The sequence below is a fragment of the Ctenocephalides felis genome, unplaced genomic scaffold, assembly GCF_003426905.1.
Source record: "Ctenocephalides felis isolate EL2017-DRISC unplaced genomic scaffold, ASM342690v1 CF-g0.4_SCAFFOLD_01170, whole genome shotgun sequence".
In the NCBI taxonomy this organism is placed as follows: Eukaryota; Metazoa; Arthropoda; class Insecta; order Siphonaptera; family Pulicidae; genus Ctenocephalides; species Ctenocephalides felis.
In genome coordinates this window covers 46,465,783-46,482,874 of record NW_020537324.1, presented here as the reverse complement: position 1 = coordinate 46,482,874, position 17,092 = coordinate 46,465,783, and the positions used below count along the sequence as shown (strand labels likewise).

The window sequence follows — 17,092 nt, the reverse complement described above, 5'->3', positions numbered from 1 at the left end:
GTGGTATGGAGTGCCGATGAAGAGTTTTATAAATCTGTACACGATGTACTATATTAATACAACGCTTAACGTTTTGATAGCCCATGCTGTATTCTCGCAATGCTGCTGCTCGCAACATGTTTCGTTTCGCCGCGTTCATTTTCTGGCGATCGAAACCAGATCTCAAGACTGATTCAGAACTCGGTGGTATGGAGTGCCGATGAAGAGTTTTATGAATCTGTACACGATGTACTATATTAATACAACGCTTAACGTTTTGTATTTGATAGTTTTGTATTTGATAGCCCATGCTGTATTCTCGCAATGCTGCTGCTCGCAACATGTTTCGTTTCGCCGCGTTCATTTTCTGGCGATCGAAACGAGATCTCAAGACTGATTCAGAACTCGGTGGTATGGAGTGCCGATGAAGAGTTTTATGAATCTGTACACGATGTACTATATTAATACAACGCTTAACGTTTTGATAGCCCATGCTGTATTCTCGCAATGCTGCTGCTCGCAACATGTTTCGTTTCGCCGCGTTCATTTTCTGGCGATCGAAACGAGATCTCAAGACTGATTCTGAACTCGGTGGTATGGAGTGCCGATGAAGAGTTTTATGAATCTGTACACTATGTACTATATTAATACAACGCTTAACGTTTTGATAGCCCATGCTGTTTCTCGCATGCCCATGCTGTATTCTCGCAATGCTGCTGCTCGCAACATGTTTCGTTTCGCCGCGTTCATTTTCTGGCGATCGAAACGAGATCTCAAGACTGATTCTGAACTCGGTGGTATGGAGTGCCGATGAAGAGTTTTATGAATCTGTACACGATGTACTATATTAATACAACGCTTAACGTTTTGATAGCCCATGCTGTATTCTCGCAATGCTGCTGCTCGCAAGATGTTTCGTTTCGCCGCGTTCAGATGAAGAGTTTTATGATCTGTACACGATGTACTATATTAATACAACGCTTAACGTTTTGATAGCCCATGCTGTATTCTCGCAATGCTGCTGCTCGCAACATGTTTCGTTTCGCCGCGTTCATTTTCTGGCGATCGAAACGAGATCTCAAGACTGATTCAGAACTCGGTGGTATGGAGTGCCGATGAAGAGTTTTATGAATCTGTACACGATGTACTATATTAATACAACGCTTAACGTTTTGTATTTGATAGCCCATGCTGTATTCTCGCAATGCTGCTGCTCGCAACATGTTTCGTTTCGCCGCGTTCATTTTCTGGCGATCGAAACGAGATCTCAAGACGGATTCAGAACTCGGTGGTATGGAGTGCCGATGAAGAGTTTTATAAATCTGTACACGATGTACTATATTAATACAACGCTTAACGTTTTGATAGCCCATGCTGTATTCTCGCAATGCTGCTGCTCGCAACATGTTTCGTTTCGCCGCGTTCATTTTCTGGCGATCGAAACGCGATCTCAAGACTGATTCAGAACTCGGTGGTATGGAGTGCCGATGAAGAGTTTTATGAATCTGTACACGATGTACTATTAATACAACGCTTAACGTTTTGATAGCCCATGCTGTATTCTCGCAATGCTGCTGCTCGCAACATGTTTCGTTTCGCCGCGTTCATTTTCTGGCGATCGAAACGAGATCTCAAGACTGATTCAGAACTCGGTGGTATGGAGTGCCGATGAAGAGTTTTATGAATCTGTACACGATGTACTATATTAATACAACGCTTAACGTTTTGATAGCCCATGCTGTATTCTCGCAATGCTGCTGCTCGCAACATGTTTCGTTTCGCCGCGTTCATTTTCTGGCGATCGAAACGAGATCTCAAGACTGATTCAGAACTCGGTGGTATGGAGTGCCGATGAAGAGTTTTATGAATCTGTACACGATGTACTATATTAATACAACGCTTAACGTTTGTTTTGATAGCCCATGCTGTATTCTCGCAATGCTGCTGCTCGCAACATGTTTCGTTTCGCCGCGTTCATTTTCTGGCGATCGAAACGAGATCTCAAGACTGATTCAGAACTCGGTGGTATGGAGTGCCGATGAAGAGTTTTATGAATCTGTACACGATGTACTATATTAATACAACGCATAACGTTTTGATAGTCCATGCTGTATTCTCGCAATTCTGCTGCTCGCAACATGTTTCGTTTCGCCGCGTTCATTTTCTGGCGATCGAAACGAGATCTCAAGACTGATTCAGAACTCGATGGTATGGAGTGCCGATGAAGAGTTTTATAAATCTGTACACGATGTACTATATTAATACAACGCTTAACGTTTTGATAGCCCATGCTGTATTCTCGCAATGCTGCTGCTCGCAACATGTTTCGTTTCGCCGCGTTCATTTTCTGGCGATCGAAACGAGATCTCAAGACTGATGATCAGAACTCGGTGGTATGGAGTGCCGATGAAGAGTTTTATGAATCTGTACACGATGTACTATATTAATACAACGCTTAACGTTTTGATAGCCCATGCTGTATTCTCGCAATGCTGCTGCTCGCAACATGTTTCGTTTCGCCGCGTTCATTTTCTGGCGATCGAAACCAGATCTCAAGACTGATTCAGAACTCGGTGGTATGGAGTGCCGATGAAGAGTTTTATGAATCTGTACACGATGTACTATAAATACAACGCTTAACGTTTTGATAGCCCATGCTGTATTCTCGCAATGCTGCTGCTCGCAACATGTTTCGTTTCGCCGCGTTCATTTTCTGGCGATCGAAACGAGATCTCAAGACTGATTCTGAACTCGGTGGTATGGAGTGCCGATGAAGAGTTTTATGAATCTGTACGCGATGTACTATATTAATACAACGCTTAACGTTTTGATAGCCCATGCTGTATTCTCGCAATGCTGCTGCTCGCAACATGTTTCGTTTCGCCGCGTTCATTTTCTGGCGATCGAAACGAGATCTCAAGACTGATTCAGAACTCGGTGGTATGGAGTGCCGATGAAGAGTTTTATGAATCTGTACACGATGTACTATATTAATACAACGCTTAACGTTTGATAGCCCATGCTGTATTCTCGCAATGCTGCTGCTGGCAACATGTTTCGTTTCGCCGCGTTCATTTTCTGGCGATCGAAACGAGATCTCAAGACTGATTCAGAACTCGGTGGTATGGAGTGCCGATGAAGAGTTTTATGAATCTGTACACGATGTACTATATTAATACAACGCTTAACGTTTTGATAGCCCATGCTGTATTCTCGCAATGCTGCTGCTCGCAACATGTTTCGTTTCGCCGCGTTCATTTTCTGGCGATCGAAACGAGATCTCAAGACTGATTCAGAACTCGGTGGTATGGAGTGCCGATGAAGAGTTTTATGAATCTGTACACGATGTACTATATTAATACAACGCTTAACGTTTTGTATTGATAGCATGCTGTTCTCGCAATGCTGCTGCTCGCAACATGTTTCGTTTCGCCGCGTTCATTTTCTGGCGATCGAAACGAGATCTCAAGACTGATTCAGAACTCGGTGGTATGGAGTGCCGATGAAGAGTTTTATGAATCTGTACACGATGTACTATATTAATACAACGCATAACGTTTTGATAGTCCATGCTGTATTCTCGCAATTCTGCTGCTCGCAACATGTTTCGTTTCGCCGCGTTCATTTTCTGGCGATCGAAACGAGATCTCAAGACTGATTCAGAACTCGGTGGTATGGAGTGCCGATGAAGAGTTTTATAAATCTGTACACGATGTACTATATTAATACAACGCTTAACGTTTTGATAGCCCATGCTGTATTCTCGCAATGCTGCTGCTCGCAACATGTTTCGTTTCGCCGCGTTCATTTTCTGGCGATCGAAACGAGATCTCAAGACTGATTCAGAACTCGGTGGTATGGAGTGCCGATGAAGAGTTTTATGAATCTGTACACGATGTACTATATTAATACAACGCTTAACGTTTTGATAGCCCATGCTGTATTCTCGCAATGCTGCTGCTCGCAACATGTTTCGTTTCGCCGCGTTCATTTTCTGGCGATCGAAACCAGATCTCAAGACTGATTCAGAACTCGGTGGTATGGAGTGCCGATGAAGAGTTTTATGAATCTGTACACGATGTACTATATTAATACAACGCTTAACGTTTTGATAGCCCATGCTGTATTCTCGCAATGCTGCTGCTCGCAACATGTTTCGTTTCGCCGCGTTCATTTTCTGGCGATCGAAACGAGATCTCAAGACTGATTCAGAACTCGGTGGTATGGAGTGCCGATGAAGAGTTTTATGAATCTGTACACAGATGTACTATATTAATACAACGCTTAACGTTTTGATAGCCCATGCTGTATTCTCGCAATGCTGCTGCTCGCAACATGTTTCGTTTCGCCGCGTTCATTTTCTGGCGATCGAAACGAGATCTCAAGACTGATTCAGAACTCGGTGGTATGGAGTGCCGATGAAGAGTTTTATGAATCTGTACACGATGTACTATATTAATACAACGCTTAACGTTTTGTATTTGATAGTTTTGTATTTGATAGCCCATGCTGTATTCTCGCAATGCTGCTGCTCGCAACATGTTTCGTTTCGCCGCGTTCATTTTCTGGCGATCGAAACGAGGTCTCAAGACGGATTCAGAACTCGGTGGTATGGAGTGCCGATGAAGAGTTTTATGAATCTGTACACGATGTACTATATTAATACAACGCTTAACGTTTTGATAGCCCATGCTGTATTCTCGCAATGCTGCTGCTCGCAACATGTTTCGTTTCGCCGCGTTCATTTTCTGGCGATCGAAACGAGATCTCAAGACTGATTCAGAACTCGGTGGTATGGAGTGCCGATGAAGAGTTTTATAAATCTGTACACGATGAACTATATTAATACAACGCTTAACGTTTTGATAGCCCATGCTGTATTCTCGCAATGCTGCTGCTCGCAACATGTTTCGTTTCGCCGCGTTCATTTTCTGGCGATCGAAACGAGATCTCAAGACTGATTCAGAACTCGGTGGTATGGAGTGCCGATGAAGAGTTTTATGAATCTGTACACGATGTACTATATTAATACAACGCTTAACGTTTTGATAGCCCATGCTGTATTCTCGCAATGTTTCGTTTCGCCGCGTTCATTTTCTGGCGATCGAAACGAGATCTCAAGACTGATGGTATGGAGTGCCGATGAAGAGTTTTATGAATCTGTACACGATGTACTATATTAATACAACGCTTAACGTTTTGATAGCCCATGCTGTATTCTCGCAATGCTGCTGCTCGCAACATGTTTCGTTTCGCCGCGTTCATTTTCTGGCGATCGAAACGAGATCTCAAGACTGATTCAGAACTCGGTGGTATGGAGTGCCGATGAAGAGTTTTATGAATCTGTACACGATGTACTATATTAATACAACGCTTAACGTTTTGTATTTGATAGTTTTGTATTTGATAGCCCATGCTGTATTCTCGCAATGCTGCTGCTCGCAACATGTTTCGTTTCGCCGCGTTCATTTTCTGGCGATCGAAACGAGATCTCAAGACTGATTCAGAACTCGGTGGTATGGAGTGCCGATGAAGAGTTTTATGAATCTGTACACGATGTACTATATTAATACAACGCTTAACGTTTTGATACCATGCTGTATTCTCGCAATGCTGCTGCTCGCAACATGTTTCGTTTCGCCGCGTTCATTTTCTGGCGATCGAAACGAGATCTCAAGACTGATTCAGAACTCGGTATATGGAGTGCCGATGAAGAGTTTTATGAATCTGTACACGATGTACTATATTAATACAACGCTTAACGTTTTGATAGCCCATGCTGTATTCTCGCAATGCTGCTGCTCGCAACATGTTTCGTTTCGCCGCGTTCATTTTCTGGCGATCGAAACGAGATCTCAAGACTGATTCAGAACTCGGTGGTATGGAGTGCCGATGAAGAGTTTTATGAATCTGTACACGATGTACTATATTAATACAACGCTTAACGTTTGTATTTGATAGCCCATGCTGTATTCTCGCAATGCTGCTGCTCGCAACATGTTTCGTTTCGCCGCGTTCATTTTCTGGCGATCGAAACGAGATCTCAAGACTGATTCAGAACTCGGTGGTATAGTGCCGATGAAGAGTTTTATGAATCTGTACACGATGTACTATATTAATACAACGCTTAACGTTTTGATAGCCATGCTGTATTCTCGCAATTCTGCTGCTCGCAACATGTTTCGTTTCGCCGCGTTCATTTTCTGGCGATCGAAACGAGATCTCAAGACTGATTCAGAACTCGGTGGTATGGAGTGCCGATGAAGAGTTTTATGAATCTGTACACGATGTACTATATTAATACAACGCTTAACGTTTTGATAGCCCATGCTGTATTCTCGCAATGCTGCTGCTCGCAACATGTTTCGTTTCGCCGCGTTCATTTTCTGGCGATCGAAACGAGATCTCAAGACTGATTCAGAACTCGGTGGTATGGAGTGCCGATGAAGAGTTTTATGAATCTGTACACGATGTACTATATTATATAACATACAAAACTTAACGTTTTGATAGCCCATGCTGTATTCTCGCAATGCTGCTGCTCGCAACATGTTTCGTTTCGCCGCGTTCATTTTCTGGCGATCGAAACGAGATCTCAAGACTGATTCAGAACTCGGTGGTATGGAGTGCCGATGAAGAGTTTTATGAATCTGTACACGATGTACTATATTAATACAACGCTTAACGTTTTGATAGCCCATGCTGTATTCTCGCAATGCTGCTGCTCGCAACATGTTTCGTTTCGCCGCGTTCATTTTCTGGCGATCGAAACGAGATCTCAAGACTGATTCAGAACTCGGTGGTATGGAGTGCCGATGAAGAGTTTTATGAATCTGTACACGATGTACTATATTAATACAACGCTTAACGTTTTGATAGCCCATGCTGTATTCTCGCAATGCTGCTGCTCGCAACATGTTTCGTTTCGCCGCGTTCATTTTCTGGCGATCGAAACGAGATCTCAAGACTGATTCAGAACTCGGTGGTATGGAGTGCCGATGAAGAGTTTTATGAATCTGTACACGATGTACTATATTAATACAACGCTTAACGTTTTGATAGCCCATGCTGTATTCTCGCAATGCTGCTGCTCGCCTGTTGGCCGCGTTCATTTTCTGGCGATCGAAACGAGATCTCAAGACTGATGGTGTGGAGTGCCGATGAAGAGTTTTATGAATCTGTACACGATGTACTATATTAATACAACGCTTAACGTTTTGATAGCCCATGCTGTATTCTCGCAATGCTGCTGCTCGCAACATGTTTCGTTTCGCCGCGTTCATTTTCTGGCGATCGAAACGAGATCTCAAGACTGATTCAGAACTCGGTGGTATGGAGTGCCGATGAAGAGTTTTATGAATCTGTACACGATGTACTATATTAATACAACGCTTAACGTTTTGATAGCCCATGCTGTATTCTCGCAATGCTGCTGCTCGCAACATGTTTCGTTTCGCCGCGTTCATTTTCTGGCGATCGAAACGAGATCTCAAGACTGATTCAGAACTCGGTGGTATGGAGTGCCGATGAAGAGTTTTATGAATCTGTACACGATGTACTATATTAATACAACGCTTAACGTTTTGATAGCCCATGCTGTATTCTCGCAATGCTGCGTTTCGTCGCCGCGTTTCATTTCTTTCTGGCGATCGAAACGAGATCTCAAGACTGATTCAGAACTGGTGGTCCGATGAAGAGTTTTATGAATCTGTACACGATGTACTATATTAATACAACGCTTAACGTTTTGATAGCCCATGCTGTATTCTCGCAATGCTGCTGCTCGCAACATGTTTCGTTTCGCCGCGTTCATTTCATTTTCGATCGAAACGAGATCTCAAGACTGATTCAGAACTCGGTGGTATGGAGTGCCGATGAAGAGTTTTATGAATCTGTACACGATGTACTATATTAATACAACGCTTAACGTTTTGATAGTTTTGTATTTGATAGCCCATGCTGTATTCTCGCAATGCTGCTGCTCGCAACATGTTTCGTTTCGCGCGCGTTCATTTTCTGGCGATCGAAACGAGATCTCAAGACTGATTCAGAACTCGGTGGTATGGAGTGCCGATGAAGAGTTTTATGAATCTGTACACGATGTACTATATTAATACAACGCTTAACGTTTTGATAGCCCATGCTGTATTCTCGCAATGCTGCTGCTCGCAACATGTTTCGTTTCGCCGCGTTCATTTTCTGGCGATCGAAACGAGATCTCAAGACTGATTCAGAACTCGGTGGTATGGAGTGCCGATGAAGAGTTTTATGAATCTGTACACGATGTACTATATTAATACAACGCTTAACGTTTTGATAGCCCATGCTGTATTCTCGCAATGCTGCTGCTCGCAACATGTTTCGTTTCGCCGCGTTCATTTTCTGGCGATCGAAACGAGATCTCAAGACTGATTCAGAACTCGGTGGTATGGAGTGCCGATGAAGAGTTTTATGAATCTGTACACGATGTACTATATTAATACAACGCTTAACGTTTTGATAGCCCATGCTGTATTCTCGCAATGCTGCTGCTCGCAACATGTTTCGTTTCGCCGCGTTCATTTTCTGGCGATCGAAACGAGATCTCAAGACTGATTCAGAACTCGGTGGTATGGAGTGCCGATGAAGAGTTTTATGAATCTGTACACGATGTACTATATTAATACAACGCTTAACGTTTTGATAGCCCATGCTGTATTCTCGCAATGCTGCTGCTCGCAACATGTTTCGTTTCGCCGCGTTCATTTTCTGGCGATCGAAACGAGATCTCAAGACTGATTCAGAACTCGGTGGTATGGAGTGCCGATGAAGAGTTTTATGAATCTGTACACGATGTACTATATTAATACAACGCTTAACGTTTTGGATAGCCCATGCTGTATTCTCGCAATGCTGCTGCTCGCAACATGTTTCGTTTCGCCGCGCGTTCATTTTCTGGCGATCGAAACGAGATCTCAAGACTGATTCAGAACTCGGTGGTATGGAGTGCCGATGAAGAGTTTTATGAATCTGTACACGATGTACTATATTAATACAACGCTTAACGTTTTGATAGCCCATGCTGTATTCTCGCAATGCTGCTGCTCGCAACATGTTTCGTTTCGCCGCGTTCATTTTCTGGCGATCGAAACGAGATCTCAAGACTGATTCAGAACTCGGTGGTATGGAGTGCCGATGAAGAGTTTTATGAATCTGTACACGATGTACTATATTAATACAACGCTTAACGTTTTGATAGCCCATGCTGTATTCTCGCAATGCTGCTGCTCGCAACATGTTTCGTTTCGCCGCGTTCATTTTCTGGCGATCGAAACGAGATCTCAAGACTGATTCAGAACTCGGTGGTATGGAGTGCCGATGAAGAGTTTTATGAATCTGTACACGATGTACTATATTAATACAACGCTTAACGTTTTGATAGCCCATGCTGTATTCTCGCAATGCTGCTGCTCGCAACATGTTTCGTTTCGCCGCGTTCATTTTCTGGCGATCGAAACGAGATCTCAAGACTGATTCAGAACTCGGTGGTATGGAGTGCCGATGAAGAGTTTTATGAATCTGTACACGATGTACTATATTAATACAACGCTTAACGTTTTGTATTTGATAGTTTTGTATTTGATAGCCCATGCTGTATTCTCGCAATGCTGCTGCTCGCAACATGTTTCGTTTCGCCGCGTTCATTTTCTGGCGATCGAAACGAGATCTCAAGACTGATTCAGAACTCGGTGGTATGGAGTGCCGATGAAGAGTTTTATGAATCTGTACACGATGTACTATATTAATACAACGCTTAACGTTTTGATAGCCCATGCTGTATTCTCGCAATGCTGCTGCTCGCAACATGTTTCGTTTCGCCGCGTTCATTTTCTGGCGATCGAAACGAGATCTCAAGACTGATTCAGAACTCGGTGGTATGGAGTGCCGATGAAGAGTTTTATAAATCTGTACACGATGAACTATATTAATACAACGCTTAACGTTTTGATAGCCCATGCTGTATTCTCGCAATGCTGCTGCTCGCAACATGTTTCGTTTCGCGCGCGTTCATTTTCTGGCGATCGAAACGAGATCTCAAGACTGATTCAGAACTCGGTGGTATGGAGTGCCGATGAAGAGTTTTATGAATCTGTACACGATGTACTATATTAATACAACGCTTAACGTTTTGATAGCCCATGCTGTATTCTCGCAATGTTGCTCGTTTCGTCGCCGCGTTCATTTTCTGGCGATCGAAACGAGATCTCAAGACTGATGGTATGGAGTGCCGATGAAGAGTTTTATGAATCTGTACACGATGTACTATATTAATACAACGCTTAACGTTTTGATAGCCCATGCTGTATTCTCGCAATGCTGCTGCTCGCAACATGTTTCGTTTCGCGCCGCGTTCATTTTCTGGCGATCGAAACGAGATCTCAAGACTGATTCAGAACTCGGTGGTATGGAGTGCCGATGAAGAGTTTTATGAATCTGTACACGATGTACTATATTAATACAACGCTTAACGTTTTGATAGCCCATGCTGTATTCTCGCAATGCTGCTGCTCGCAACATGTTTCGTTTCGCCGCGTTCATTTTCTGGCGATCGAAACGAGATCTCAAGACTGATTCAGAACTCGGTGGTATGGAGTGCCGATGAAGAGTTTTATGAATCTGTACACGATGTACTATATTAATACAACGCTTAACGTTTTGATAGCCCATGCTGTATTCTCGCAATGCTGCTGCTCGCAACATGTTTCGTTTCGCCGCGTTCATTTTCTGGCGATCGAAACGAGATCTCAAGACTGATTCAGAACTCGGTGGTATGGAGTGCCGATGAAGAGTTTTATGAATCTGTACACGATGTACTATATTAATACAACGCTTAACGTTTTGATAGCCCATGCTGTATTCTCGCAATGCTGCTGCTCGCAACATGTTTCGTTTCGCCGCGTTCATTTTCTGGCGATCGAAACGAGATCTCAAGACTGATTCAGAACTCGGTGGTATGGAGTGCCGATGAAGAGTTTTATGAATCTGTACACGATGTACTATATTAATACAACGCTTAACGTTTTGTATTTGAGTTTATCCCATGCTGTATTCTCGCAATGCTGCTGCTCGCAACATGTTTCGTTTCGCCGCGTTCATTTTCTGGCGATCGAAACGAGATCTCAAGACTGATTCAGAACTCGGTGGTATGGAGTGCCGATGAAGAGTTTTATGAATCTGTACACGATGTACTATATTAATACAACGCTTAACGTTTTGATAGCCCATGCTGTATTCTCGCAATGCTGCTGCTCGCAACATGTTTCGTTTCGCCGCGTTCATTTTCTGGCGATCGAAACGAGATCTCAAGACTGATTCAGAACTCGGTGGTATGGAGTGCCGATGAAGAGTTTTATGAATCTGTACACGATGTACTATATTAATACAACGCTTAACGTTTTGATAGCCCATGCTGTATTCTCGCAATGCTGCTGCTCGCAACATGTTTCGTTTCGCCGCGTTCATTTTCTGGCGATCGAAACGAGATCTCAAGACTGATTCAGAACTCGGTGGTATGGAGTGCCGATGAAGAGTTTTATGAATCTGTACACGATGTACTATATTAATACAACGCTTAACGTTTTGATAGCCCATGCTGTATTCTCGCAATGCTGCTGCTCGCAACATGTTTCGTTTCGCCGCGTTCATTTTCTGGCGATCGAAACGAGATCTCAAGACTGATTCAGAACTCGGTGGTATGGAGTGCCGATGAAGAGTTTTATGAATCTGTACACGATGTACTATATTAATACAACGCTTAACGTTTTGATGATATTTTGTATATGCCCGTTATTCTCGCAATGCTGCTGCTCGCAACATGTTTCGTTTCGCCGCGTTCATTTTCTGGCGATCGAAACGAGATCTCAAGACTGATTCAGAACTCGGTGGTATGGAGTGCCGATGAAGAGTTTTATGAATCTGTACACGATGTACTATATTAATACAACGCTTAACGTTTTGATAGCCCATGCTGTATTCTCGCAATGCTGCTGCTCGCAACATGTTTCGTTTCGCCGCGTTCATTTTCTGGCGATCGAAACGAGATCTCAAGACTGATTCAGAACTCGGTGGTATGGAGTGCCGATGAAGAGTTTTATGAATCTGTACACGATGTACTATATTAATACAACGCTTAACGTTTTGATAGCCCATGCTGTATTCTCGCAATGCTGCTGCTCGCAACATGTTTCGTTTCGCGCGCGTTCATTTTCTGGCGATCGAAACGAGATCTCAAGACTGATTCAGAACTCGGTGGTATGGAGTGCCGATGAAGAGTTTTATGAATCTGTACACGATGTACTATATTAATACAACGCTTAACGTTTTGATAGCCCATGCTGTATTCTCGCAATGCTGCTGCTCGCAACATGTTTCGTTTCGCCGCGTTCATTTTCTGGCGATCGAAACGAGATCTCAAGACTGATTCAGAACTCGGTGGTATGGAGTGCCGATGAAGAGTTTTATGAATCTGTACACGATGTACTATATTAATACAACGCTTAACGTTTTGATAGCCCATGCTGTATTCTCGCAATGCTGCTGCTCGCAACATGTTTCGTTTCGCCGCGTTCATTTTCTGGCGATCGAAACGAGATCTCAAGACTGATTCAGAACTCGGTGGTATGGAGTGCCGATGAAGAGTTTTATGAATCTGTACACGATGTACTATATTAATACAACGCTTAACGTTTTGATTTGATAGTTTTGTATTTGATAGCCCATGCTGTATTCTCGCAATGCTGCTGCTCGCAACATGTTTCGTTTCGCCGCGTTCATTTTCTGGCGATCGAAACGAGATCTCAAGACTGATTCAGAACTCGGTGGTATGGAGTGCCGATGAAGAGTTTTATGAATCTGTACACGATGTACTATATTAATACAACGCTTAACGTTTTGATAGCCCATGCTGTATTCTCGCAATGCTGCTGCTCGCAACATGTTTCGTTTCGCCGCGTTCATTTTCTGGCGATCGAAACGAGATCTCAAGACTGATTCAGAACTCGGTGGTATGGAGTGCCGATGAAGAGTTTTATGAATCTGTACACGATGTACTATATTAATACAACGCTTAACGTTTTGATAGCCCATGCTGTATTCTCGCAATGCTGCTGCTCGCAACATGTTTCGTTTCGCCGCGTTCATTTTCTGGCGATCGAAACGAGATCTCAAGACTGATTCAGAACTCGGTGGTATGGAGTGCCGATGAAGAGTTTTATGAATCTGTACACGATGTACTATATTAATACAACGCTTAACGTTTTGATAGCCCATGCTGTATTCTCGCAATGCTGCTGTACACGATGTACTATATTAATACAACGCTTAACGTTTTGATAGCCCATGCTGTATTCTCGCAATGCTGCTGCTCGCAACATGTTTCGTTTCGCCGCGTTCATTTTCTGGCGATCGAAACGAGATCTCAAGACTGATTCAGAACTCGGTGGTATGGAGTGCCGATGAAGAGTTTTATAGATCTGTACACGATGTACTATATTAATACAACGCTTAACGTTTTGATAGCCCATGCTGTATTCTCGCAATGCTGCTGCTCGCAACATGTTTCGTTTCGCCGCGTTCATTTTCTGGCGATCGAAACAGATCTCAAGACTGATTCAGAACTCGGTTGTATGGAGTGCCGATGAAGAGTTTTTTATGAATCTGTACACGATGTACTATATTAATACAACGCTTAACGTTTTGATAGCCCATGCTGTATTCTCGCAATGCTGCTGCTCGCAACATTTTCGTTTCGCCGCGTTCATTTTCTGGCGATCGAAACGAGATCTCAGACTGATTCAGAACTCGGTGGTATGGAGTGCCGATGAAGAGTTTTATGAATCTGTACACGATGTACTATATTAATACAACGCTTACCGTTTTGATAGCCCATGCTGTATTCTCGCAATGCTGCTGCTCGCAACATGTTTCGTTTCGCCGCGTTCATTTTCTGGCGATCGATACTATATTAATACAACGCTTAACGTTTTGATAGCCCATGCTGTATTCTCGCAAGCTGCTGCTCGCACATGTTTCGTTTCGCCGCGTTCATTTTCTGGCGATCGAAAGAGATCTCAAGACTGATTCAGAACTCGGTGGTATGGAGTGCCGATGAAGAGTTTTATTGAATCTGTACACGATGTACTATATTAATACAACGCTTAACGCTTTGATAGCCATGCTGTATTCTCGCAATGCTGCTGCTCGCAACATGTTTCGTTTCGCCGCGTTCATTTTCTGGCGATCGAAACGAGATCTCAAGACTGATTCAGAACTCGGTGGTATGGAGTGCGATGAAGAGTTTTATGAATCTGTACACGATGTACTATATTAATACAACGCTTAACGTTTTGTATTTGATAGTTTTGTATTTGATAGCCCATGCTGTATTCTCGCATGCTGCTGCTCGCAACATGTTTCGTTTCGCCGCGTTCATTTTCTGGCGATCGAAACGAGATGTCAAGACTGATTCAGAACTCGGTGGTATGGAGTGCCGATAAAGAGTTTTATGAATCTGTACACGATGTACTATATTAATACAACGCTTAACGTTTTGATAGCCCATGCTGTATTCTCGCAATGCTGCTGCTCGCAACATGCTTCGTTTCGCCGCGTTCATTTTCTGGCGATCGAAACGAGATCTCAAGACTGATTCAGAACTCGGTGGTATGGAGTGCCGATGAAGAGTTTTATGAATATGACACGATGTACTATATTAATACAACGCTTAACGTTTTGTATTTGATAGTTTTGTATTTGATAGCCCATGCTGTATTCTCGCAATGCTGCTGCTCGCAACATGTTCGTTTCGCCGCGTTCATTTTCTGGCAATCGAAACGAGATCTCAAGACTGATTCAGAACTCGGTGGTATGGAGTGCCGATGAAGAGTTTTATGAATCTGTACACTATGTACTATATTAATACAACGCTTAACGTTTTGATAGCCCATGCTGTATTCTCGCAATGCTGCTGCTCGCAACATGTTTCGTTTCGCCGCGTTCATTTTCTGGCGATCGAAACGAGATCTCAAGACTGATTCAGAACTCGGTGGTATGGAGTGCCGATGAAGAGTTTTATGAATCTGTACACGATGTACTATATTAATACAACGCTTAACGTTTTGATAGCCCATGCTGTATTCTCGCAATGCTGCTGCTCGCAACATGTTTCGTTTCGCCGCGTTCATTTTCTGGCGATCGAAACGAGATCTCAAGACTGATTCAGAACTCGGTGGTATGGAGTGCCGATGAAGAGTTTTATGAATCTGTACACTATGTACTATATTATACAACGCTTAACGTTTTGATAGCCCATGCTGTATTCTCGCAATGCTGCTGCTCGCAACATGTTTCGTTTCGCCGCGTTCATTTTCTGGCGATCGAAACGAGATTCAAGACTGATAAGAATAAACTCGGTGGTATGGAGTGCCGATGAAGAGTTTTATGAATCTGTACACGATGTACTATATTAATACAACGCTTAACGTTTTGTATTTGATAGTTTTGTATTTGATAGCCCATGCTGTATTCTCGCAATGCTGCTGCTCGCAACATGTTTCGTTTCGCCGCGTTCATTTTCTGGCGATCGAAACGAGATCTCAAGACGGATTCAGAACTCGGTGGTATGGAGTGCCGATGAAGAGTTTTATGAATCTGTACACGGTACTATATAATACAACGCTTAACGTTTTGATAGCCCATGCTGTATTCTCGCAATGCTGCTGCTCGCAACATGTTTCGTTTCGCCGCGTTCATTTTCTGGCGATCGAAACGAGATCTCAAGACTGATTCAGAAACTGGTGGTATGGAGTGCCGATGAAGAGTTTTATGAATCTGTACACGATGTACTATATTAATACAACGCTTAACGTTTTGATAGCCCATGCTGTATTCTCGCAATGCTGTGCTCGCAACATGTTTCGTTTCGCCGCGTTCATTTTCTGGCGTTCGAAACGAGATCTCAAGACTGATTCAGAACTCGGTGGTATGGAGTGCCGATGAAGAGTTTTATGAATCTGTACACGATGTACTATATTAATACAACGCTTAACGTTTTGATAGTCCATGCTGTATTCTCGCAATGCTGCTGCTCGCAACATGTTTCGTTTCGCCGCGTTCATTTTCTGGCGATCGAAACGAGATCTCAAGACTGATTCAGAACTCGGTGGTATGGAGTGCCAATGAAGAGTTTTATAAATCTGTACACGATGTACTATATTAATACAACGCTTAACGTTTTGATAGCCCATGCTGTATTCTCGCAATGCTGCTGCTCGCAACATGTTTCGTTTCGCCGTGTTCATTTTCTGCCGATCGAAACGAGATCTCAAGACTGATTCAGAACTCGGTGGTATGGAGTGCCGATGAAGAGTTTTATGAATCTGTACACGATGTACTATATTAATACAACGCTTAACGTTTTGATAGCCCATGCTGTATTCTCGCAATGCTGCTGCTCGCAACATGTTTCGTTTCGCCGCGTTCATTTTCTGGCGATCGAAACGAGATCTCAAGACTGATTCAGAACTCGGTGGTATGGAGTGCCGATGAAGAGTTTTATGAATCTGTACACGATGTACTATATTAATACAACGCTTAACGTTTTGATATCCATGCTGTATTCTCGCAATGCTGCTGCTCGCAACATGTTTCGTTTCGCCGCGTTCATTTTCTGGCGATCGAAACGAGATCTCAAGACTGATTCAGAACTCGGTGGTATGGAGTGCCGATGAAAAGTTTTATGAATCTGTACACGATGTACTATATTAATACAACGCTTAACGTTTTGATAGCCCATGCTGTATTCTCGCAATGCTGCTGCTCGCAACATGTTTCGTTTCGCCGCGTTCATTTTCTGGCGATCGAAACCAGATCTCAAGACTGATTCAGAACTCGGTGGTATGGAGTGCCGATGAAGAGTTTTATGAATCTGTACACGATGTACTATATTAATACAACGCTTAACGTTTTGTATTTGATAGCCCATGCTGTATTCTCGCAATGCTGCTGCTCGCAACATGTTTCGTTTCGCCGCGTTCATTTTCTGGCGATCGAAACGAGATCTCAAGACTGATTCAGA

The 17,092-nt window shown here is 43.2% G+C and overlaps 2 protein-coding genes across 2 annotated transcripts; both read right to left on the bottom strand.

The window, feature by feature from the left end:
- Positions 1 to 618: 618 nt before the first annotated feature.
- LOC113367317 lies at positions 619 to 1,385 on the bottom strand. Its single transcript, XM_026608930.1, has 2 exons — positions 941 to 1,385; positions 619 to 818 (listed from the first exon to the last, which is right to left on the bottom strand). The coding sequence occupies exons 1-2, from the start codon at positions 1,383 to 1,385 to the stop codon at positions 619 to 621; spliced, it is 645 nt and encodes a 214-aa protein (XP_026464715.1).
- Positions 1,386 to 11,052: 9,667 nt separating this feature from the next.
- LOC113367315 lies at positions 11,053 to 13,137 on the bottom strand. The gene is made up of 3 exons (XM_026608929.1): positions 12,886 to 13,137; positions 12,485 to 12,697; positions 11,053 to 11,742 (listed from the first exon to the last, which is right to left on the bottom strand). Exons 1-3 carry the CDS (start codon positions 13,135 to 13,137, stop codon positions 11,053 to 11,055), a joined length of 1,155 nt encoding a protein of 384 aa, XP_026464714.1.
- Positions 13,138 to 17,092: the final 3,955 nt, after the last annotated feature.